The sequence below is a fragment of the Aspergillus viridinutans genome (genome assembly GCF_018404265.1).
Source record: "Aspergillus viridinutans IFM 47045 DNA, scaffold_5, whole genome shotgun sequence".
Classification (NCBI taxonomy): domain Eukaryota; kingdom Fungi; phylum Ascomycota; class Eurotiomycetes; order Eurotiales; family Aspergillaceae; genus Aspergillus; species Aspergillus viridinutans.
In genome coordinates, this window is record NW_025091221.1 from 1,207,084 (window position 1) to 1,231,786 (window position 24,703).

General features: G+C 50.2%; 8 protein-coding genes across 8 annotated transcripts; 3 read left to right on the forward strand and 5 right to left on the reverse strand.

Moving 5' to 3' along the window:
- Positions 1–1,307: 1,307 nt before the first annotated feature.
- Positions 1,308–3,191, forward strand: vosA (the record flags this gene model as incomplete). Its single annotated transcript, XM_043270519.1, has 8 exons — positions 1,308–1,392; positions 1,483–1,552; positions 1,618–1,763; positions 1,822–1,906; positions 1,977–2,023; positions 2,080–2,191; positions 2,257–2,833; positions 2,904–3,191. 8 exons carry the CDS (start codon positions 1,308–1,310, stop codon positions 3,189–3,191), a joined length of 1,410 nt encoding a protein of 469 aa, XP_043126454.1.
- An 873-nt stretch (positions 3,192–4,064) lies between these two features.
- Aspvir_007338 (uncharacterized protein) lies at positions 4,065–6,977 on the forward strand (the record flags this gene model as incomplete). The annotated part of the gene is made up of 2 exons (XM_043270520.1): positions 4,065–4,202; positions 4,323–6,977. The coding sequence occupies 2 exons, from the start codon at positions 4,065–4,067 to the stop codon at positions 6,975–6,977; spliced, it is 2,793 nt and encodes a 930-aa protein (XP_043126455.1).
- Positions 6,978–7,142: 165 nt separating this feature from the next.
- Positions 7,143–8,242, reverse strand: Aspvir_007339 (ribosylnicotinamide kinase; the record flags this gene model as incomplete). Its single annotated transcript, XM_043270521.1, has 2 exons — positions 7,143–7,962; positions 8,037–8,242. 2 exons carry the CDS (start codon positions 8,240–8,242, stop codon positions 7,143–7,145), a joined length of 1,026 nt encoding a protein of 341 aa, XP_043126456.1.
- A 725-nt stretch (positions 8,243–8,967) lies between these two features.
- Aspvir_007340 (uncharacterized protein) lies at positions 8,968–12,378 on the reverse strand (the record flags this gene model as incomplete). The annotated part of the gene is made up of 1 exon (XM_043270522.1): positions 8,968–12,378. The coding sequence occupies one exon, from the start codon at positions 12,376–12,378 to the stop codon at positions 8,968–8,970; it is 3,411 nt and encodes a 1,136-aa protein (XP_043126457.1).
- A 1,042-nt stretch (positions 12,379–13,420) lies between these two features.
- Aspvir_007341 (putative HMG box transcriptional regulator) lies at positions 13,421–15,620 on the reverse strand (the record flags this gene model as incomplete). Its single annotated transcript, XM_043270523.1, has 3 exons — positions 13,421–14,911; positions 14,979–15,124; positions 15,179–15,620. The coding sequence occupies 3 exons, from the start codon at positions 15,618–15,620 to the stop codon at positions 13,421–13,423; spliced, it is 2,079 nt and encodes a 692-aa protein (XP_043126458.1).
- A 2,100-nt stretch (positions 15,621–17,720) lies between these two features.
- Positions 17,721–18,916, reverse strand: Aspvir_007342 (uncharacterized protein; the record flags this gene model as incomplete). Its single annotated transcript, XM_043270524.1, has 3 exons — positions 17,721–17,805; positions 17,870–18,606; positions 18,674–18,916. 3 exons carry the CDS (start codon positions 18,914–18,916, stop codon positions 17,721–17,723), a joined length of 1,065 nt encoding a protein of 354 aa, XP_043126459.1.
- A 2,050-nt stretch (positions 18,917–20,966) lies between these two features.
- Aspvir_007343 (40S ribosomal protein eS6) lies at positions 20,967–22,173 on the forward strand (the record flags this gene model as incomplete). Its single annotated transcript, XM_043270525.1, has 7 exons — positions 20,967–21,071; positions 21,209–21,281; positions 21,369–21,389; positions 21,451–21,496; positions 21,561–21,613; positions 21,688–22,006; positions 22,077–22,173. 7 exons carry the CDS (start codon positions 20,967–20,969, stop codon positions 22,171–22,173), a joined length of 714 nt encoding a protein of 237 aa, XP_043126460.1.
- A 980-nt stretch (positions 22,174–23,153) lies between these two features.
- Aspvir_007344 (ribose-phosphate diphosphokinase) lies at positions 23,154–24,327 on the reverse strand (the record flags this gene model as incomplete). Its single annotated transcript, XM_043270526.1, has 4 exons — positions 23,154–23,580; positions 23,642–24,014; positions 24,100–24,191; positions 24,257–24,327. 4 exons carry the CDS (start codon positions 24,325–24,327, stop codon positions 23,154–23,156), a joined length of 963 nt encoding a protein of 320 aa, XP_043126461.1.
- Between the last annotated feature and the right edge of the window lie 376 nt (positions 24,328–24,703).

Sequence of the window (24,703 nt, forward strand, 5' to 3'; positions counted from 1 at the left end):
AACAAGAAGAGGGACAGAAAGAGTGTTCTCGCTCCCATATCACAAGCATCGAGCATATACGGTCGGCAACGGTTGTCTCGAATCTTCATCTTTTCCGTTTTTCTTCGCTCGTTTTCCATCATCTTTCCTATCCCTGGACATCTACATCGTCGTCACGTGAGCGAAAACAGACAAGAGAATATTCATTTTTGAACTGCTACCTTACAACAATTTTTTTTTTTCTTTTTTTTCAATAATTTTTCCTTTCTCATTTTTTGCTGGACTGTGCAAATCCGGCAGTCTTTCCTCGAAGCCCAGGTTAAGGTTTGTCTGGAACCGTGCTCGGCTGGTTCTTGCCGCTTGCATTCTGACGACACCATCCATCCTCTCAGTCTTACTTCGAACTGTTCCTTGGGTCCCTGCGGCGCCGTTTTCGTAAACCGCCATTTTCCATCACACCCAACGCAAGGAAGGGGAAAAAAAAGACCAAAAAATCAAATAAAAAAGACAAGAGGGAAGAAATTAAAATATAAAAAAAAAGAAAAAAAGAAAAAAGAGGCAAGCGACGGAATTGACCCATCACACTACCACTTGCCAGCTTACGCACAACACCCACCTGCCTCACCCGCACGACCTAAGGTACCTACCTACCTTACCTTTAAGGTAGCTGCCCTGCTCAGCTTCTCAAGGCTCAAAGCGGTTCCGGACTTAGAGCTGCTGGTATTGAAATTCCCACAGCTCGTCTCCACCCATGGTACTTGGAACTTGGACCAGTTCCATTTCTCTAACTACTACTTAGAATCATCAATCAATCATACTCTGTCGTGTCCGTCTTTAACCAACGACAATTCCTCCCCCTCTCTTCCCCTCTTCTCTGGACCTGTCCCTTCACCCCACTGGGTACTACTATTACTAGGGATCGTCCTTTCTTATTCTACCTGCCTTAGTGCTCCGTCGAACCACGAGTGTCCGCTGCAAGGTTCCAGAGAGAGCCGAAATCTCCATCGAGCCTATTATCTCATTTTTCCCTGGGTATTGTAAAACCGCATATTCGTCCGTTGTGCATTTATCCATCTTTGCTCGAATTCGGTGAACCCTGTACGATACGTACGTGGTTCGTTGCGCGTTCTTCTGACGGACAACCACGACCTGGATCCTCTGGCTCTACTCTACCTGGTACTTCTGTGACAAGACCTTCGCCTTGATGAGTGCGTCGACGTTCTCAGACACCTCTCTTTCCCGCGAATCCCAGAGGTTTGTCCGACCTTCCTTCGCACCGGGATGGTCTTCTCGACTCTTACTCAGCTGTCCAGGGTCTCCAACTGACAATGTTGTCCAACACCAGTTCTGACTTCGAGTTGATCATTCGCCAGCAGCCCAATCGGGCGCGCGTGGCCGGTGGGAAGGAGAAAGGTACGTGGGAGACTGCAAGCTCTACTTATAGCTATCGTCGAGCCTCCTTGGGGATCAAACAGACGTTGACATGGGGATTTTGCTCTTCAGAACGCAAGCCAGTCGATCCACCGCCGATTGTACAACTCCGGGTAAGAGAGGAAGGGAGCTATCTCGCGCAGTAAGTCACAATGGGAGCTTGTCTCGGCTTGTTGGAGAAACTCTCGGGCTAATTCTCATGAGTAGACACTACCTACAGAGCCCATATTATTTCATGTGCTGCAGTCTGTACGATGCCAATGAAGATCAGCCAGTTCCCGTACCGCCGGCCACAGCTTTGGCAGGCACTCTTGTCTCCTCGCTTCACCGGTTGAAGGATGTGGATAATAATGGTAAGCCTACTTTTGTGTAAAAGGTGGTTCTGCTTCGTTGCTGACTCGCGCGGCGCAGACGGCGGATTCTTTGTATTTGGGGATTTGTCGGTCAAAATCGAAGGGGAGTTCCGACTGAAGTTTACCTTGTTTGAGATGCGAAAGTGAGCAATCTCGGCCTTCCTTCATTGTTTGTTGATAAGTATGACAGAACGCTGATCTCCCCGCGTGTAGGGATGTGGTTACCTACCTGAAGTCCATCATCTCTGATCGCTTCACTGGTAAGACAATCTTGCGCCCATTGATTCCGCGAGTGGTGCAGACTAACAGGATGCAGTTTCACCACCAAAGACCTTTCCTGGAATGCAAGAGTCCACATTCCTTTCTCGGTCATTTGCCGACCAGGGTGTCAAACTACGGATCAGAAAAGAGCCTCGCACACTGTCTCTGTAAGTACTCAGCGAGATGCGCACCTCGGATTGGCTCCATAACAGATAAGGCTGACTTTCGTCAGCAAACGGCCGCCACGGCCGGAAGAGTATCCCCAGCAGCCACTGCCTCGCTCCCCAGACCGGTCTTCAATACAAATGTCGGGGAACGCTTTCACTGGCTATCCGGCAGCAGGCCGAGATTATGCATACTACGGGACACCGGTCAAACGTCAGCGGACGTCTGTGGACTACGGGAACAGAGGCATATATGACGCCGAAGGTCGGATGCGCCAGGTGGATGCGTATCCACAAACCACCGCCATGTATCCGAATCAACCAGGAACATACCAGACCCCTATGATGCAAGGATATCCTGCGGGACATGCAGGAGTACCTGATTATGCGGTTCGTCAACCACAGCCTGCCGTGGCTGCCCTGTCATCTTACGGTTCCCCGGTGGAGTCCATGGTTGCAGTGAAATCCCCGGGACCCGGTAATATGGCACAAGCTCGAACACCTGCTTACATTGATGCGCAGATTTCGTATGGGATCCCGCCATCCGCTCAAGTGCCCCAGATGCAGGATCCAGCGGCCCAAGCACGCTCCAGCCAGCAAGCAACGATGCAATCTCTAGGCATGATGAACCAGCCTGGTACTCCTGTATGGACCCTTCACAAGCCAATGACCCCTAAAGACGAGAGCTAAAGGATCTTCTGTTCTTCCGAAATAGACTGCAGATTCGACGGCCGCCATGATGCCGCAAGGATATACCCAGTCGCGATCGCAGCAGTACCAAACCAGTTCTACAATTTTACCACCTTTGCAACGGAATCGCAATTTTCCACAAGGGACTAACGGTGCATCCGCACGAGGTTACTTTGATCAGGCGTCACAAGGTGCAACTCCTATTCTCCCATCACAACCCATGGGTTCAACCGAAGGGGATCGATATGGTGCGCCCGCGCCCGGTCAGACAACCTTTGAGCATCCTGGCTCACATAATGGGACACCCCGATAATGGATCTACGCGATTACGGATTGCTCTTTTACACTTTCTTCGGCTGATGTCTTTTTACCACTCTTATACTCCATCGGGGGAAAAAAAGTCTTTCAGGGTGTCAAGGGCCTTTCTCGGAGGACTGTATTTGTTTCTGCTTTATGTTTGATTCTATCTTTATCACGTTTCTGTTTTGGATAGACCGATGGGCGGGTGTTTTACGGGAACTGAATCGGTGGCTGGCGGGGTTATACATGGCGCATGGGACAAAGCAGGAGTGACCGTGCTGGCGGGTTTCTCTGATTATTGTTTTCACTTTGCTTCTTTCTATTCCTTCTCTGCCATTGTTCGCGTCTGAGTGACGGTGTTCGAATATTCTTTGTACATATTGGCTGTGCCGAATCAGGACCTGCATGTCCCGGTGAGGAGGCTAGCATTTGAGTCTGCTCACTCAGGGCAACTGTTGAATTATCAATCCTTACAATAATCGTTGAAGGATATAAAGTCATCCTGTTAGTAAGTGCCTATGAAAGGGTGGCATAGCTTGAAGTCTGCCTAAGACAAGATATGGAACGACAACATAAAGAGTTGTTGTTCTAAGCGATTGTCATGCGTAGGTGCCTCAGGTTAGTATAAACACAGCGTTCCTTCCCTTCCTGGACCAAAGAGCGTGCGTGTCTTGGGTCGTTGCTCCCCTGGCTTTCACCTCATTCACTTTCATCATCCTTTTTCCTCCACCACTACCTTAGCTTGCGCAACCTTCTCCCAGCGCAGTGCATCGTCACCGTCTTCGGTCCTTCAATCGCTCTGCCCTTTTCGGCGATAGACACATCGGAACTGGGATTTATCTCTGTGATAGCTAACTAAAAGGCAGATAGGTGTGTCGGAAAGCATATGGCGTCTCCAGCAAAACGGGGCGAGGCCCATGTGAGCTCATTGCCTCAGCGGTCGCCCGAGTTCAGCTGTTTGGAGATACGGGGTACATGGAATGGCGATGAGCTTGAGCCAGTAGGCCTTAGAATCTCCCTGGAGGTAAGCTGATGTCTCTGGATATTGATTCCCGCACCTTTTCAGGTTGATGGACTTTCGTACTGATCGCTGGCATCCTTTCTGTCAACACAGGTTCGATGCGTCCCAAACACACAACTTCAGCTTCTCAGCACCAGATCTGCAAACATATCTCTCATCAAGACCTTCTCCGTCCGCCTCCAATCTAATGAATGGGGCCAAGACAACCAGTCGAGTGACAGTTCGCCTCAAAGCCCATTGTTCGCTTTCTCCGCACCAGAGTCTGACGACGGTACCACTTCTTACAATTCCCGCACTCCAGAGGGAGATCCTTTTACCGCCGCGAGAGAATCCCCCACCAGCTCTCAGGATGCAACTGTGTCTTCTTCCCTTGAAGGTGTTGCAGACTGCGGCAACGACGAGGAACTTGAGCCCTCGTCGCACCTCTTCTCCTCACCACCCGATCTCTCTTCTGGACTGCGCTTGATCGTTGCCGATAGTGCCGATTGGATCAAGATGCAGAACCCAGGCCGGAAGAGGAGCGCATCTGACGCATCCCTTACTGATTCTGGGTCTGATTCAGAGCGAACCAAGGCTTCCGGCATGAAACCGTCCGCAAAGTGCATCATCAGCGACGTCGGCAGTGTTAAATCAGCCCCGGAGCCTGATGAGCGAACTCAAAGTGCAAGCGAGGGGAAGAAAGGAACGCTCCAGTCTTCAATTCAGTCTTCAGAGCGAAACTCTCCCAGGAAACATTCCAGAACACTTAGCATGATCCCAAAGCCCGTAACTCGGCTGGACAAGGACGTGGTGAGAGGAACAGTCTCTATTCCAGCGCCAAATGCGTTGCAGGATACACCAGCCACTGCGCATAGTAAACAGCCTGCTGAAGAGAAAGATGCTCCCACACCAACCCAGGCAACTATGACTGAAACATTCCGCAGAAAGCGGGGAGACTCTGGCTTCATCGTCACGTCGACTTCTGAGGCATCTCCAGGCTCTTTTGAAGCGAACGAACCGGTAGCCGCAGAAGTTGCTAAGGGCACAAGATCTAACTCTGACAAGGACTTCCCTAAGCCAACCCTTGGCATGCACGATGTCCTAGATGGTCTTCGTATTCAAGCAGAGCCCGAGGATGTGACAATCACCATTGACCAACATGTTGAGCCGGAAACATTGAGCCATAAATCCCATCGAGACATGACGGCACCTAAAACCCCAGTTCCAGAGCACGATGATGCGAGCCAAACTCTGGCGCATGATCCCAAAGATCACCTAGCCTGTGACTGCGAAGACTACCAATTGTCCATGAGCGAGCCCAAGCTCGACTTTAAGGATGGGATCCTCTTCATTCGAAACCCTGAAAATGTAAAGCCAGCAATATTCAAGTTCACCGTGACTGTCTCTGTCCTTCTTGAGAAAGACAAGTCGAAAGGATGGAGTAATCTGGTTATTCCTGGTCTTCCTAGGATGAGAGCTGGCGAGAGTGGATTTTTCCTATTTCAGATCCCTGAGAACCATGGCTTAGAGTTCCGCACTACCAACTTGCAGCGCTACAAGATTGTGGAGAACTGCTTCTTCGCTGAATTCGTCAACCACGGAGACCTTGTCGTTCCTTTACGGGTCTGCGACCAGAAATTCTACGGCATTGTCAAGGACTTCACCGTGGACCAGGAGATTCGAGCCGACCACCAAGTCATTGCCAGCGCCGATCACGATGAAAATGGCATTCCAGCAGATGTGATGATAAGTTACATTGCGATGTGCTCATTGAGGCTGCATAATCGCTGTTTCTGGGCGGAAAAGTGTTGCTTCTTCCTTCGTTTGGATGGCGGCCCTGACGGTCGTTTTCATTGCCGGCTTGAGCCTCAGGAGACGGAGATGCAGATGATCAACTTGGAAAACAAAGGAATCCCAGTCGGAGTTTCTTACCTCCAGGTCATTTGCTCTCCCAAAGACCTGGATTCGTTTGGTGTGACTTGGAAGGTCAGACTTCCTGGTCAACAAGCTATAACCTGGCTACCACGGATCTATCCAGTGTCATCAACCACTTGTGAGAGTAACAGGAACAATCTTCGCCAAATATTTACTGAGCTGGAAGCGGAATATCGCAAGGAAACAGCACACCAACTCGCAAAGGTAGTGGAGTCCGATCGGGAAGATGTCCGGGGGCAGCACAACGCAGATAACTCGGGAGATCGCGAAGAAGATCTTGTTCAATCAGGAAAGGATTTCTTCGACGGACCATTTCCGCCTGAGGCAAAAACCCAGACGTCGAAGACGTCGATCACGAACGTAGTGGTTGACTCCATGGCATATTGCATGCAAAGCTTAATTATAAGCCTTTGTATCTCGATGATCTGGGTGATCCTCACATCTTATCTTGAGATCCCTCCTTGCCCTAGCGTGTCGAACTGTACTTTGAGCGAAACAGACACGAACTTGACTGTTGCAAACAGCGAGCTAATCAGACTAGCTTTTCCAAGCGATGAAGACCGGGAATCTCGGCCTGAGCTATTGGATAATGAGCTTGCGCCGGAGCGGGCCATTGCGAGCGACACGCCTGAGATCATTCAACAGACTTATATGGCAGGCGCCGGTTTAAATGGTCTGGAATCTGGACATGCGGATCAAAATGAGACAGGTGACATTCGAGAGAAGGTTGTGGAAGACAAGGACACGCCAACGGCGAATGCCAAGTCTGGTAACAGCCGTTATGAGGATCAACCTCATTTCTCCCTCAGGGATAGGATTGATTACTGGCTTGGATGGATGGGGCCCGTTGCCGATGAGCTCTAGCCTTCCCGCAGAATGAAGGCGACCTTTCCTTCGACAGAGCAGAGCTTGAACCACAGGCTGGCGGTAACATTGAAGGCTGGAAAAATCCTATTTGGTTGATGTCATTTAGATATTCACATGATTACAGCTCTGAAATGAAATATGTTGCCAAGGTATTAACCGTTGTCATCGTTCGGCCATCTCCAATGGCTTTATCACCTCCGCTATGGCCCATTTTAATACATCGACCATGGGCAATGCCCCTTTCCCAGGAGCGACAGCGACACCGGCATCAGTTCTCACGTTCGTCCCTTGCCCCACAATTCTGATCAACTCGTCAGTATCAGAGTTCCTAGCGTTCTGGTACCGATCATTGTCAAGACCGCTTTCAGGTAACAGCAGCCATGCATGATCTCGTACGTATCGTGGCCAAACAATATCATCCACATAGCCCGGGGGATCCGTCCAAAAGTTCTGCGGCGGGGCGTCATCCTCCGCTTCCAAATCAACATGCTGCTTCACATCCTCAGAAGCCGACGATCCCCTGTGCGGCAGCGGGGGGACAGGAGCCGGCCCAATGGTCACATAGCCACTCCTCCTCTCGCGACGGTCCTTGACATAATCATATGGCGCCGGCAAAAACAGACGCACATCGATCTGCTCATGCACCGGCCGCAGCACATGCTCCCTGACCTCCGCCTCGGGCGGACTAAACAACAAAAACCCCTCGAAGAAGACAACCGTCCGCTTTCCCCCATCTCCCGCCAGGGCCGGTCCGATCTGCCGCAGCTTGTCTGAAACTTGGCGCTGCAGCTGGGCAATCGTCTCGTCGCTGACACCCGAATCGGACTCCTCGTTGAGATCCTCCTTGCTCTTCAGGCGCGGCGGTAGCCGGCCGTGCTGCTGGACATAGGACAGCGCCGCTGCCATGAACGGCACGTCGATTGCCTCGACGGTGTCCCAGTCTTGGACCGTTTTGCCGGAGGAGGTTGTCGTGTATGGGATTCTGGATTTGGTTAGCATACTAGAAAATTTGAAGGCCCAACTCCCGTTGAGGGTAGGTGAGTCGTGTGTACTGACCGATCATCAGAGAGGTAAAAGTCATCCTCGTGCATGATAAAGGTCTGCAGGTTTTCGTTGGCATGCGAGAATATCCGCTGCAGGAGGCGGGCTAGGGTTGTCTTGCCGCTGGATGAGGGGCCGGAGATCCCGATTACGGTCACTGGGTTTTTCGATCGCGCGCTGGCTTTGGCTTTGGCTTCGGCTTCGGCTTCGGCTTCGGCCATTTTGAGGTTTGAGGCTGCTTCTGCTTCTCTTCTCTCCTTTGTTTTCAGTGGATGCTTCTGAGGTGATAGGCGGGCTATGCTTGGGGTCGAATGATAATGGGCGGTCGTTTGCTCTCTTGAGTTTATGGACTGGGATCGGGTCCTGCAAGAGAGCTAGATGACAGAATACAAGTCCTATCCAATGGTTCATAAGAATCGAAGAGGCATTGAGCAAAAGAGGATAGGCAGAAAGCTGATATCGCACTTCGCGCTAGATTATTGCTTAAATCGGCGATAGTGGGGCAGCAACTAGTAGTGGGGTAGATCGAGTCCGGGACCTGAAAGAGCACTTCTTCAATGTTGATCAATGTTGATAACACATGTAGTTGAGATTGCACAGATTCCTGGGTCATTTTCAAGAAAACAATTGCAAATGCATTGTAGACATTATTGTCCTTCCACCTTGGAACGTTAACGGGTATGCCGACAACCACGTGATCCCCGCCGGCGGGGCGTCTACAATTACTCTTTTCGGTAATCACTTGGGTACAGCCTTTGTATAAAAGGCGAGATAGAAAGGGAAGCAGCAGTATATTAAAGAGTTTGCAACGCAAACCATGGTATTTATCCTCCAAATGAACACCAGTAAACAGAAACAGGAAAATATGTACCCGGACCCCTCTCTCATAACCAGTTCCTCAGAAGAAATATACGTTAACGAAATATTGTGGGATCTAAATGTTCTCTCAAGGCCCAAATATGGACCCAGGGCTCTGTTGGACACCGTTTGGTGCTTCAGATATTGCAGGGCTTCCGCCTTTTTCCTGGCCGATGCTGGTCACTGAAGGTGTTTTAGATCGTGAATTTCTACTGGGCGTCATCAAGATACCCCCCGGAGAAAGAAACACCAAACCGGTCGAAGATTTTCGCTTTTTAGGTGTGATGATGTCTGGTTCGGCGTCCCAAATGGTCTTGCTGTTAGACGAAGGACGTTTGCGCTTCGGAGGAGACTTCTCCGCGTCGCCTTCGTCGTCAGAAATTGCGAGTTTATGGCGGTCAAAAAAGCCTGAAGGTGCAGAGAGATATGCAACATGGGCTGAACCCTCGTCTTCGGGCATTGGAATGAACCGTTCGTTCTGGATAATAGAGCTCATCGTGCTGTCGACAAGCAGATCCTTCTCGGCTTCTTGCATCTCCTTCTCTGACATTGCCTTTCGGCGCTTTAACATCTTATCCTCCAATGTGTTTTTGAGGACAAGGGTCTCGACGTATACCGGCCGAGTTTGTCCGATACGATGTGCTCGTTTGATGGCCTGGCTCTCCACATTCGGCTGCCATATTGGGTTGACGAAGAAAACACGGGACGCATTGGCGATATGGAGCCCGTGAGATGCTTGATGCAAGTCCATCAAGAATACTCGGATCTCTTCGCTCTCTCGGAATAGATTCAAGTAACTCGTCCGGAGCTCGGGACTAAGCGTACTCGCATACATGCGGTATTCAATGCCCAGCAGATCAAGACCTTCGGCAATCCAAACGCCTGAATTCGTGCTGTCATAGAAGATGATGATCTTCTCCTCAGTGTGCAACTCCATAACCCGACTAAGTAGATACGACAGCTTAGCCGACGTTGTACCAAGCAACTTGGTCTGTGCCAGGGGAGAATCCGGTGGCAGTGACTTCGTAAGACCTTTGGAGAATGACTTCTTCGGCGCCTTCTTCGAAGTCTTTGGGAAAGTTGCAAAGCCTAGCTCAGGGCCTTGTTTCTCTGCAGCCTCCGCTTGCTCGCGGCGAGCTTTGATGCCCGCTCCAGCAAGGCCTTCGGCTGGGTCAACCGATTTCAGGTGTTCTTTGACAAATTGCTGCGCGCGACAAGCCTGATAGATGCCCATATGGAGGGGCTCAGTGTCTGACTTCGAAGGGTCAAGTGCCCACAAGCCTCGAGCATGAGAAGGGAAATCGCGAACGTAGACACCTAGTTCATTCAGCTGCCTAAAAGCATTCCAAGGTCCACTGGAGAATGCCTTCTCGGCTATCCCTACTCCCTCGGTCAAGGTCGCGATATCGTCGTGGCTCATGTGTGCTCTCTTTTTCTCCAGGTATTCCAGAGCATTCTTCACGGTCGCCGAAAGATCCAGATTCGAGCCTGCCCACCAAAACCCAGCCTGTCGGAGATTGTTGATCAGGGTCCTCAAGTGCTTCTTGTTTTTCATATGAAACATGTAGTCATCGCCTTCCCGTTCTGAGGTTATTGCGTTGACTGCCAAAACGAAGATAAACAAGTTCAGATTTAACTTGTCGTAAAACGTTGGCTCCAAATAAACGACCTTGTTGTAAAGCTTTGGCAGAGTGATCTCGCTATGAATCACTTCCATGCGATGCCGTACGACAAGGCTCTGAAGCGTGGCGCGAAGAGACTGCACTTTTCGACGCTTCCCATCCTTCCCTATGAGTCTCATGTACTTGGCCCAGTCGGCCTGGTCATTGGCCTGAGGGTTCGACCATGGCTTCAGATCAAAGAAGTTGACCACAATCGGTTTCAGCTTCCTGAGATCTTGGTCGTCTCTCGCCTCTATCTTCCTCTTTCCTTGAAGAACAGCTTTGGTCGCCTCTGATAGATCGGTGTCGCTGCTAGTATTCGTTTCGTGTGAAGCCAAGCTCACCTCCACTCCATAAAGACCACTGGACGGTGTTCCAGACACGATCCAACGGCGCTCAATATGCAATTTGTCCAGCAGATATCTCGTTCTTGAAGTTTGGCTAGATCCAGCTACGTTGTGGCCTTCGTCAATGATGATACGAAGCCAATGAAGGCTAAACAACGGGGACTCCACTGTGTTGAAGACGCCGCGTCTGTTGTTAACTGCCTCGCCGGCCTCCTGGTCGAAACGCCATCTTGAAAACAAAATGATGTCATACTGCAAGAGGTCATCCGAACTGGGAGTAGCATTCGACATGCTTCGTAGGACGAGAACTCTGAGCCCTTGGCTGTGCCGAGCAATTTGTTCCTCCCAGTGGTCAACCAAGTTGGGAGGTACAACAATCAATGTCCCCGAAGTAAGCCGCACAAGTTGAGGAGGTGGCCTGGGATATGAGACGCCAGCGCGACCACTGTGCCTTGTAGGTGGTGAAGGAATCTTATACGCGCCTCTGTTATCCTCGCAGGCTTTGATGCACCGTGCAAAGGTCATTCCAGAACGGCCGAGGCGATCAAAATAGCTCTTCCATGGCATCGAAGACTGGCCAGCAGCTGTCGCCGCCATCTCGACAAGGCTCGCACATTTTTCACGTTTGACTTCCCCTTCCCGGTACAGAGGCGGTATGGCAGGGACATGACATCGTGTTGCCAGGATGACAGCCAGGCAGATCAATGTCTTACCACACCCCATAGTCTCCGCTAAGATGCCCCCACAAGCTTCTGAATACAGCTTCTTTTCTTTGTAGATCGTGCCTTCTTCTTCGTCGTAGTAGTACTCGCGTTCATTGGGACCCTTGAACAACTGCAGACGAGGGTCCAGCATCTGGGCTGGCTGCGCTTCACGTTGAACCATGAAAGCCGAAGAACGACGCTGGTATGGGTACAAAGGAGTTTTGAGCCCTGCGACACCAGCATCGAGTACTGTGTCGCCAGCGTCCTCCGCAGAAAGTAATTGTCGCATGGCGAGCTTCGCGTAAGGGTCTTTCACGGCTTCAACTTTCGGCTCGGGGTTTCGCAGTGTGTTGAATATGTACCACAGTGACTCGTCCTCGGTTCCGGTATCTTTGGAATTGCCATCGGCAACTCGCTCATCCGAGAAGAAGATCCCATCCCATGCCTCGACAGACCGGTTGACTTTCGACATAACAACTTTAAGTGCCTCCCTCAATGTCTTGCTTGAACGATCAATGTACTTGTGCCCAGCATCGTCGGGCAGGACATAGACACGGACATAGCACCATTCCGGATGCTTCACATATGTATACTCGCATGTACGCACCCAATTGCTTTTCTTCAGCATTGCAATCTCTCCAACCGGATAGTTGTCGTCTTCCGCCGAGGGCTCGACATCAGCATTGTGGCGTTCGTTGCGCTTTCTCAGGACACCGACGGCAACGTATGAGTTCAAATTTGATAAGAACAAGTCCTTTTCTTGGATGAATTCCTGTGCAGGGACCATACCCCTATTTCCAGAGCCAGATAACAAAGATGAGGGCGTGGGTGTGGTCGCAGGTGTGATTTGTGACGAGTCGCATATGGGAGATCCGCAAGGACGCTCACTTGATCTTATGGTATCTGTTTCCATCATCTGTGCCATAAAGTCGTCCTGTCAGCGCATGGACTAACCACACTCCCTCTGCAAATCCGTGTGGGATAAACCCCAGCAGCAGGAGGGGCGAATCCAACAGATGGGAGAAACACACCTGCGACTGAATTGATGCAACACGAGGTTGCGGTCCCAGACCAGCCAACGCCATACTTTAGAGGGAGCAGATCTTGCGAAACACACTGTTCGATCACTCCGCTTCCATTCAATCCCCAGGTCGACCCTAGAGCCCTGCCGCGAGAAATGCGCTATTAACAGGAGGCCATTGAGCGTCACAGATCTCAGGTCACAGTTGGGAGTTGGGAGATGATGGTTACAAGGTGTCTCACAGACCTGCTGAGTTGACTCAAGTTTCAAACCAGCGTCATCCTACAAATCGAAGCATCCATCCTGGATGTGGAAAACATAACTCTTTGGCAGTCAGTGAATAATCATGAAGCTGCGCCTTGACCACGACGAGAAACTCCGCGAGCTGACGAACGCCATTGGTTCATGCCTTTCACCGCTCTCGGACTTCTCTTTTAAGTTATATTAGTTGTGTTACCAGATCCACGTGACTTATGCAAACTGAACTTCAAACAGCAACAGAAAGAGTTGGCTTCACGAACATTGTCATATTAATCGCATTAAGATTCAGCCTACTTAGATGATTAATATACTCTCATATCTGATAACAGGTTAGATGAAATGAAGAAGGAATAGGTGTTAAGTTCACCAAACGCCATAATTGTCAACCAAAATGACAATATATATCAACAAAGAACAACAGGCCAGATAAAACAAACGAGAGCCTCCGAAAATGGGATGATGCTTATGTTGAACTAAAAGCAAAAAGCCGCCTCCGCGCAATTCGATGATCCTGCTAAATAGAAAGGAGAATCTGAGCAGAAAAGTCTTACTGAGTGAGGAAATCCTCAATCTCAAAACCAACACGCTTCAAAGCTTTTTCTTCCAGCTCCTTCTGGGAGCCGGCTAGTCGACGCACCACCACAGTGCGTGCATCTTGCAGACGGACCTCGACCGGGTTGCCCCCGTAGCGATCCAGCTCGTCTTTCTCGCAATCCCGGATGTAGACAGTGATGTCCGGCCCAACGCACGCTCGCCAGAGAGATGCCATCCACTGCCAGTGATCCAAAGGAGCGTACGAGTCGTTGATCGGCACAGAACACGCAAATGCATCTGCGTTAGTGAGTTGGTAGCGAGGGACGAGTGCAATGGGAACTGTTGAGAGACCAGAGCCGGAAAGCGACGAGGCTGATTCCGAACTGTTCTCGCTCGTTTGAGCTGGAGAGCTTATTTTCAGATCAGCCGTTTTGGGGATGATGGTTTTGGGAGAAATCTCAGAGGCGGAGTCATCATCATCCGGCTTTGATTCTGAGGGCTCCCGCGCTGGCTTCACGAAGCTCACAATGTCATCTGAAATGCGATGCCATACCGAAATGGTGTTGAGATAATCGACGGTGGCATCGCCCATCTGTCCAGCTGCAGAGTAACTCTCCCGCGAGCGGACCTCGGGGCCTTCGAACACACGGGGTTTGTATTTTCCTTCCTTCTGGAAAACAGCGTTGAGATAATCGACCACTGCTTTCACTTGTGCAGGATCTTGGCCGTCAACAGCAATCACGGCTCCTCGCCGCGGGATAGAATTGTCGCGGAAGGACGGGATGAGTGGCGGGGATATCTTGGCGAGAACTTTGATTTTGTTGAGAAAGGGGATCGTCATGACCGTGGCCTCAAGACTTGAGCCATCATGCGGGAACGGAGTGATAGGTGTCACGGAGCCGGGAAGAGGCACTGTGGTCTGTAGCGGTGGGAGCTTCAGACTTGGATCATGCGGTGGATGATCTCTGCTAAATCGAGCCGTTCTCGAAGGATGGATCATTTGATGCAAAGTCCGAGCGTTGGGTGCATCCGTACGGGGGGTATAAGGAGACATTGGATATGAGGACTCGGGGCTTCGGTCCTGACGAACATTTGGTTTCAACGATACCTGCGAGTTGAACCGGCGACGCTTCGAGTCTGGGGATCGGCAACCAGCCTCTTCCCATGGTATTTGACGAGGAGGACAAGAATCGCCATGATTATCTACTCGGATGGGATTCGGTTGTCTGTCAGAATCTCTAGCCCGGCGTTGATAACTTCGAGCCATAACCATATTCATATCAGGATGTGGCGATGCTGCATTAGCAGATACACTGGGCGTGAAAGGGGCCTCTGGCGACACAGGTGGGGTCATCACTCGCCCACCGCATCGGTTGCAGACTGCGGAGCCCGGAGGGCTGTGGCTAATGCCAGAACCGGTCGGACGCGAATTGCCATCTCGGCCATAGCGGCGGGGCTGGTACCGGTATTCAGGGTACTGCTGCTGATGACGAGCTTTTTCTTCCTGCCAATGAAGGTCAGCAAGAACGAAAGTGAACAAACAAAAAGAAATCGAGGTCTAGGCTGCATACCTCAGCAAGAGCCTTCCATTCATCCTTGGTTTCTTGAGGGAGCTTCCTCCATTGCTCTCCAATGATCTTAGAGATATCCGGGTTCGCAAGCCCTGGATTCTGAGCCACAACTGCGGCTTGGTAATGTTGCCGATACAGGATAAAAGCTAAAGTACTTTCTGTCAGTTTGTGGCCATACTTAACAACGGATAAGGCCTTACCGTTCCTTGGCCGGGGGATCTTGGGATCCGGTTGACAGAGACAGAATTGCATGACTGACTCCTTTGACGCAGTTGACTTCACAGGACTGGAAGAGGAGGATCTCTCCGATTGAGAGGAGCGCTCTCGCACGGGCATGTCCTTGGTGAGCACTGGTGCTGCAAGCTTGGGAGACTCGATAGGAGAATCGGAGGCGATCTTGCCTAGGGCGAGCTTCGTCCGATTCAAAGAGAGATGCACCTGAGGCAGCCCAGTTGCTGGTACGTCGGCAGTGTACCTGCACGAACCACCTTCCACAGGATGGTCTACCACTGAAACTTTGGTAGTTGGCTCGTCGTTCATGATCTTGTGCTCGAGGAGGCTACTGGACCGTCTTGGAATCGGGACTTGAGGAGTGTCATAGAGCAAAGCAGGAGGTTTGGGAAGGACTCGATCGTAAGACATTTAATAAAGCGGCAAGGAGCGAAACCGCCTTGTGATGGGCAGGAATAGGTCGCGGTGCTCGGCGGAGAGAATAGGACATTAGATGGATAGATGACAAGGCGCAGGAGGCGATGCTGGTAGAAAAGCCCAGGACAGGACAGGGAACAAGAAGAAAGCCTGAACGAGAGAAAGAAAGCAAGCAAGCAAGCAAGCATGAAAGAAAGAATTAGAGATATAAGGTTAAAGAAAGACAAGAGAACCCTCGTAATTCGCTGGCCCTAGTTTTATTTAGACCTTGATGCCTGTCAGGCTGTCACTTGTGATTTGCTTGACTCCCGATATGGTTGATTTCTTTTCTTTGGAGACCCTTGTCTTTGTTCTGTCACATTTCTCTTGAATTCTTCTTTACTTTTTTTCCCCCCTTCTTTGACAATGAAATGGAGTTTTCTATTAAAGAAAGCCAACCGAGGGAGAGAATACGATTTGATAAAAGCCAGGATTGGCGCTATTTCCAAATTGCTTTGTTTTAAATCCATCATTGGGTCTATTGAGAGCGCGGCCCCTGTTGGTGTTGGATCTACCTTGACCCTACGAACCACGTTCTTTGTCTTTGGATGAATGACACATATCCCCTCGGATTGCTCCCTCCCCCCACTGGACACACTGTCTCTGGGATCAAACGGATGGAACATGATGGGCCTGGCACCATGATCCAACAGATAGGTGGATGAGCAGGTAACAAAGGAACTGTGGTTCTGGTTTGGTCAGGTAGCGATCAGGCTGGGGCGATTGTACAGTACCTACGTATGGCTGGGATACTCCCTACATCATCACACAATAGAAGCAACCTCAGGCTGGTACCTCGAGCGCGACAGTCCAGTACTACTTGTACCTTTTTGGAGACGTCAAGAAAGACAGCCTACCAGTTCAGACTCGGCCACTCTCCTCGTTCTGCTGTCGCCATGTCATTCCCTAAATTTCAGTAGTCACTTTACTTTACTTCATTATTCTTTCAACTGGTCATCGCCATAATGTTGTTCCAATGTTTGGTCTGAGCTTTTCTTTTCTTTGTCTTTGTCGACGCATGCGGCGTGCCGTAGGAGAGTCCCCGAGCCAATCACCAAAGACGGCCGCACAGACGACGATTGGCTGCAATTTGTGACCAGTGACGTCTGCCTAAGTCACGGGAAAGTCACCCTGGTCTGGCCCTTTAGCCTGTCCGCTAACCTTAATCCAGCAAGCTTACTGATTACCCGACGTAGCTAAGTCCTAAGGTACCTTTGCTTTGCTGGGAGTTGTTCATTTGCTGCCCCCTTATCGCTTCCCCCGTGCTCCCCCACCTAACGCTAAGACAACTGGGCCCCTTTGTTCTCATAACTAGCATCATACCTGAAGGTCCTTACGGAAGGGGAACAAGGAAATATCGATTAAAGAAAAGAACAGAAAAGAAAAGAAAAGAAGATGAGAGATCGATCCTCCACTCGACCCCTTAGCCCACTTACCTACGAAGTGCTCCGTACTGCGCACTAATAATTATTACCAAATCAGGGGACCTAGACGAGAAGCTCGACACGCCTGTAATGATTTTCATTTCTCATAGGTTGGCGGCACGGTTTATTCCACTAACACGAATAAAGGAGAGCATGTTCCCCTTGACTATGATACAGACACAGTCATGTTGCTGGCCCCTGCCAAATTATGATCGATGATCCACCCCACAATCAATGTTGCACATCGAACCGGGTGGAGCACAAGCCAGCTCTTTCCGCATGAGACATACCACCTTGACCAGAACATTCGGTCTCGACCATGATGCTTTGTCGAGAATCGGAGGGACTCTATCTTTTGGCCCCGTCAAAGAAAGAAAACCCATTCCGGACTTGGTCTTCATCGAACCCCCATGTAGCCGCAAGGAGTATAGCTTCTGGCCGGGAGTCCGCTAATGTAAGATCGATCTCTGCCGTGCCTTGCCTTGCTTGCCGCCATCGACCGCTGCAAGGCGTTTGTTGTATGGAGTAACCAATGTCTTGGCTTCTACACTGCACGTCCTGGCAGTCATTACGTCAAGTTGTCGAGGGTTCCATCGCGCTGCGATTCGGAGAAAACGCCATCTACCTAGCTTTACCGGAGCCACATCTCTTCTATTCCATGGAACACTTCAGTCCCCATGAGACGATGAGCCGATGGACCGAGATGCATTTCGTTCCTGAAGATAACGTCAGTATCCAGCTAAATCGGTTACACGGGGCGCCGCTAGGTCTGGAACTCACCAGAAAAGGTACTTGTCCGGATTTTCACATTGTTTCTCCTTGGTGACCATTACCCATTGCTGGCCAGTCTGGACGCATGCGTCTTCGACGTTCTCCCAACCCGGATCTTGATTTTTCCCAAGCCCGTTGGATTCCTCCACCCCGGCAGCGAACAGCTGCCAGTCTTTGATAAGGTCTGCCATAAATGCGTTGGTGTCGAACAGGTAGATCACGCCTTGATCCCATTGTTCCGCGGCATCACGCAGTTTGCGATTCCAATATTCCGTCAGCTTGACCGTGTCTTTGTGGCGGCTGACGCGCTGTTCGGCTGCTGTCGGCCTAAATGCCGGAAGGAAAGTCACATCCGGTGTCAGCGTGAGAATGACTTTGAGGTCATTTATGACCCAGCGCTGAGAGAGCACATTGAGCTGGTCCATGATCACCTGGATGCTATGATCAACCATACTAGTCGAATCTTCGTAGCTCTTTCCGATCATGTTCCACAGGTCCCAGACTCCAAACGAGACAACAATAATCGTATTATTTTGGCGAGACGCGATCCCCTCGTCGGACAAGGACTGCAGGGCTGCTGTCTCGGCCGTCGTCCATTGTTTCACTTGCGCCTTGAAATCCGCCAGGGGTGCCTTGTACAGATTGAGCATTGTGCCCGAGAGCTCCTCGTTATCCACAACGGAGCCAATGTAATTTCCTCTTAGAGATTTTGCTGTTTGCGCCATGTTTTCATGGTGACAGGAGAACTGAGTCTCATTATTAGCACACCACAACATAGCCTCTCCGGTTGAACTTGGCCAGGATATCCCTCACCATTGAGCACAGCCATTCAGTCCATACCGACCCCTGAATCTCGCCTGCATTGTTGTCGCTCCACGAATCACCAAAGACAACCAATCTCCGATCAAACGAGCCCGCAGCGTGGAACTCCGTAGCCGCCAAATGGGGCGGAACTACTCGGCGATAATGGTGCTGCGAGGCGAGGAACAATGCTGACACCAGAATGCTACATACAGCCAAGGCGCACAAGGCGTAGAATCTGTTGAAGAGTCTCATCGCAATCAACCGTCGAGGCCGAAACCGACACCAGTGTAATCACAAGGTTCGTCGATCGGCGGTTCTCTTTGTTCTGCCTCCTGAAAGACACCCAGGACGATCGGGAGTAACAACGAGACGGGAGATGCCGAGACTGGGTGGCGTAATGGGAGACAGGTCCCCTATGATGGATGCGCTACTCCCTCCGTTGACAAGCGGACTGGCGTCAATTGACTCGGGAATACGGAGTAGATTGTTATATACTGAGACGACGGTCCAGGGAAAAGGGCAAGGAAGATGAGGATAGGGACCGATATTATTATTCTTCTTTCCGGCAGTACCGTGCTGTTCTGGGACTGAAGAGCATGACAGGAGAATTTAGCGTGCAATAATTAGCAAGTTCGGAGTTAGCCAAGTGGGGGGTGGATAATATTTCTGAAGGATAAAAGATAGGCGATCGCGATATACAACGAAGGAAAAGGGATGAGCGGGACGCTGTCTAGTAGGAAACGAAATTTGATTATGACACCATCAATTTTATTTGATCACAACCGCTGGACGCCTAAGCAGGTGTAATTTGGATGGTTACTTGAGTAGATAAAGTCTGGTTAGATCCAATCATCCAACGCGGGTGGACATAGTTGGACGATGGATACAGTGCAGACTGGCCGCGCGGCAGTTGTTACAGTAGTAGTAACCTGTCGCGTGCACTCACGAACTCCTTTCTGCAGGTCCGATGTGTAGACAGTGATGCATTTGCCATATCTTCAAACTTATGAAATACCGATAATGGCCAGGGATTCAAGTCACCTCAGCCTCAATTTTTATCTTCCTCTGCGAGAAAGATTTCATGGATGCGGAAAAAATGACGATGACGGGGTTTGCGTACTGCGCCACCAAGTCGCTAAGCACTTAGGTATGTTTCTGGTTCCGTTATTCTTGCGCTTCGGCTGTCTCCGCTGGATATATTTTTCCCATCTCGCATTTATCCGAAGGGGGGTCATATTCTTGTTAGATCGTCGATATGTATACCACGTAGGAAGAGGATCAGATCCGTTTTGAGGTTCGTTCTCTGTCTACAATATAATTCTCTAATAAATACAGTGGTCGAGTTAAGATGGTATGCATGCTGTTGTGGTCTGAGGAGCATAAATCTTCCTTCAAGTATCTGTGATGAACATGGGATGCACTCAGTGCTAATGCCACTTTAGGCGCCAAAATCTATCAGTTTAGCGCTTTCAAGTTCTGTTGGATATGGCTAAAATCCAGAACTCATTGACCTATGTACGTTTATGATGGCACAATCTTAGTCTGATATTGCTACATAAGCGTCCATTGACAATATGCACAACAGGACAGAGCCCGAGATTAAAATTGGTTCGTGCGACAAAAGCAGGGCTATATTATTATATAGTCAGGGAGAGCAGATGTAATAATATTCCCATCGCTAAACACCTAGTGCAGCTTGTTCAATGTCTATGGCTACCATCTGGGATTGGCCATTCCAAGGTTCAACAGACCTTCGACATACGAGCCATTGGTTCATTCGAGATGGTTCAATTTAAGCCCCAGGACCATGGCAGACAATCCATCTTCCCGGAGAATGAGACTTCATGCCCTATATCTATATTGTTTGTTTCGTAGATATCAGTCAATAGGTGAAACTATCCACAACTTTGTATGGATGCCTAAGGAATCAAACACTGTCTGTAAAGCTGCGACCACAATACGTAATTTTCGGATCACCAACTAAAAGCTGAGACACGGGATAGGAGATGGAAGTGATTAATTCATTAATGGGCCAAAGAGCCATTCTGATTATTCTTTCAATAAGATTGATCCCTTCTACGAAGACGAAAAGATTAGGTTAGAAATGGGAGGGGCTGACATAAGAAGCCCTACCGAGGCGCTGTACCCGACTCGGCTAGTGCTCCTTAGTCAGCCGCCCACACAGGGAAATCTCGCTACACCACAGCAAAAAATCCCACGAAGAACGAACCCCCGACGACCTGAACCTCCTCGACCTGTCGACAAACCCGCGCCTCCGTCTTGACCGCGCACACCCGTCAAGATGAAGCTCAACATCTCCTACCCGGCCAATGGGTCGCAGAAAATCATCGAGGTTGACGATGAGCGCAAGCTTCGTCCCTTCATGGAGAAGCGCATGGGAACCGAAGTTAGCACACCCCCAGATCTATTTTGCTTTACGTATCCGGCGCCTCGAAACCACAACAAGAGAACTTTTTTCAGCCGGAAGAGAATTGGATATCGAATGGAGAACAGAAGACTGATTCGGGCTATTTTTCTCACTAGATTCCCGGCGACTCCCTCGGTGATGAATTCAAGGGTTACATCTTCAAGATTACCGGTGGTAACGACAAGCAAGGTACGATTCGAGAATTTTGCTTGTCCGCAAGCAAGCAGTTATGAAATAGCGACGGGAGGATTCAGTTTGCTGACTCTATAACTCTAGGTTTCCCCATGAAGCAGGGTGGTACGTAACGACCGCAGGTCTCATATCAGAGACAAGGCAGAAAACTCACCGATATCACCAGTTCTCCTTCCCACTCGTACCAGACTCCTGCTTTCCGACGGCCACAGGTAATTACGCACCGGCCAATATCGAAATGTGTCCAAAGAATGCGTCGCTGACGAGTCATTGCAGCTGCTACCGCCCCCGCCGCACTGGTGAGAGAAAGCGCAAGAGTGTCCGTGGTGGTATGTCTCGAACCGTCCTACAATGAAATACACCGAGAGAGAAGGAAACGCGTAGTTGACACTTGTCATTACAGCCATCACCAACTTCGACCTCGCCGTCCTTGCCCTGAGCATCGTCAAGCAGGGTGAGGGTGAGCTCCCCGGTCTCACCGACACCGTTGTCCCCAAGAGACTCGGTCCCAAGCGTGCCACCAAGATCCGCCGCTTCTTCGGTCTCGACAAGAAGGACGATGTCCGCAAGTTCGTCATCCGTCGTACCGTCACCCGTGAGGGCAAGCCCGACTACACCAAGGCCCCCAAGATCCAGCGTCTGGTTACTCCCCAGCGCCTCCAGCGCAAGCGTCACAGGATTGCCATCAAGCGCCGTCGCGCTGAGGCTGCCAAGGAGGCTGCGTAAGCTCCACCCTATTTCCTTCAGCCCCAACGCTCAGCGGGAATCTGCTCTCGCTAACATACCAAACAGTAACGACTACGCCAAGCTTCTCGCCACCCGTGTCCACGAGGAGAAGGCCAAGCGTGACGAGCTCCGCAAGCGGAGAGCGTCTTCGATGAGAAAGTAAATGTTTTTTCTCCGGGGGTTAATGGTCGGGTTACGTCTATTATGGCTAGGGAAGAGGGGTTTTGAGTTCAACGCAGGGGCGACCCAAGTGAAAAAGAAGGCCCTTGGGGGAAGAGCGTCTGCGGAACCGGGCCACTTTGGTGTGCAAAACTGAAACTCAATTCTAAGAATTCAATTTCACGGAGTGAATGGGAAAAAATGTTAAAGAGTTCTTGTTCCTACTTGCTTGGGTTGCCTCTTCTCAACCATCGACAAAGGTCGTTCCTTTTTCCCCCATTCTCATCACTCAGCATGGCATGGTAATGGTTCCGCGGGTTGCTTAGCACTGCTTACCTGAATGAAACGAAGCTCTTTCTTTCTCTGGTTTTTCTCCTAGAATGTCTGTATTCCCATCGCAATCTGATTCTTTTTTCCAGCTTCATACCACAATTCTGGTCTCGTAATCATGGAAGAGCCTCGGCTAACCACGCGGCCACAATTACATTGCATGGGTCCTAGGCTAAGCATCCAAGCATTACTGGAAGAAATTCTTATCCAAAATAGGTACCCATCTGGTTAGCCATTAGTCCCAAGCAACAAAACTCCATATCCTCGGTGCTGCCGTGTAAATATCAATTAGACATCAAAGCAATCAAAAGTGCACCCGGCAGCCATTCAATACTCCATATATGTACAAAGGTATAGATTTCAAACTCAGAAGCAAAGTGCCTACTTTTCCCTCCATCCATTCTCTTGTGTCTCATGCATCATGTCCAGTATTCATGTTATAAATAGGAAAAGAAACGAGCAAAACCGAGGCTAACATGCCCTACAAAGCTCGACAAAAACAGAGCAAGCTGATTGACAACTTCCGTAGAAGAAAACGCAAATGCAGTGATAGAACAGAGCAGTCAGGAACAAGAAGCCACCTTCGACCCGTCATATTTAAAATGACTGGAATATCTCTCCAATGACTTCCAAATTCCCCGATTCTGCCCAATTCTACGCGACAGCGTGCGAGAACAGGAAACTGACAGATTCACCATTGTGTGTGCGTCTGCAAGCCTCCGCCAACGTAGGGCTGATATCAATGGTGTCAATCTTGTCGCACATCTCCTTCTTCTCCTTGTGGGGCACTGTGTTGGTCACGACGAGACGGTTTAAGCAACTGTTGTTGATGTTCTCAATGGCATTGCCGGAGAGAATGCCGTGTACGACAATGGCGTTGACTTCCTTCGCACCGTGCTGCATGACAGTGTCAGCGGCCTTGACAAGAGTACCACATGTATCAGCCATGTCGTCGACAATGATCGCAATCTTGTCTTTGACATTTCCGACGAGAACCATGCGAGAGACCTCGTTGGGACGAGGACGTTCCTTGTGAATGAGAGCGAATTGCAGGTCAAGACGGTCCGCAATTCCCGTAGCACTATCGAGGACACAGTCAATACCTTCACGATCGCAAACTCAAGTAAAACAATCTTGCTTACCGCTTTGCACCACCGGCATCGGGACTGACGATGACGCAGTTCTTCACATCCAAGTGTTCCCGGATCCACTTCAACATGCTAGGCTCGGCATACAGGTTATCAACAGGGACATTGAAGAAACCCTGGATCTGACTGGCGTGGAGATCCATTGTAATGACATGGTTGCAGCCAGCGGTTTGGAGCATGTTCGCCATCAGTTTCGCGGTGATCGGCGCACGGCTCTTGTCTTTCTTATCTTGACGCGCGTAGGGGAAGTTGGGGATGACAGCAGTGATGCGACGGGCCGAGGCAGTCTTGCAAGCGTTGATCATGATAAGAAGCTCCATCAATCCGTCATTGATATCGTTGGGTTTCGTGGACTGCAAGATGAACACTGCAGGGAGCAAAAAGGAGCAGGTTAATTCAATGTCCCGATACCATCGCCTGTACCACCGGACAACAGGAGTGGGAGACAGTACCATCCTCGTCTCGTACACTTTCACCAATTGTGACACTTGTTTCCGAATTCGAATACTGCAGGACCATGATCTTGGTCAACTCGATGCCGAGCCTGCCATGAAGAAACGCTGTCAGTCACCGCACCGCAAGGTAAATCTTCGCCGTGGAAGCGCATACCGAGCAGCAACAAGATTTGCAAGTTCAGGGTGACTGTTACCAGTCAGAAGCTTGATCGAATTGGTGGCCATGGTGTCGAAGGCTCAAAGTGACTGGAAACGGTCACGAAAAGAACAGGGTTCAATTAGATTCGGGTTCAGCTGCGGACAGCAGCTGGAAAATATAGGGGTTAGGGTCAATAAGATGTATATTCAGAACAAAAGGCGTAGAGTCATGCTAGGGAAAGATCTAAATTTCGGTAAATGCAAGGAGAAAGACCTAGATAAAAGCCCCGCGGGCAACTTTGATCGAACTTTTTTCCCCAGTCGAACCATTACCCGTGACTTCTGCCAGCCTGTCCCACTCCGACTCACCGCCTTGTCCTGAGATAAACGAAGCATTGCGAGGATAATCCACTACATTCCCAGATTGACTGAAGTGCGGAGGTCAGAGGTACGCATGGCATCC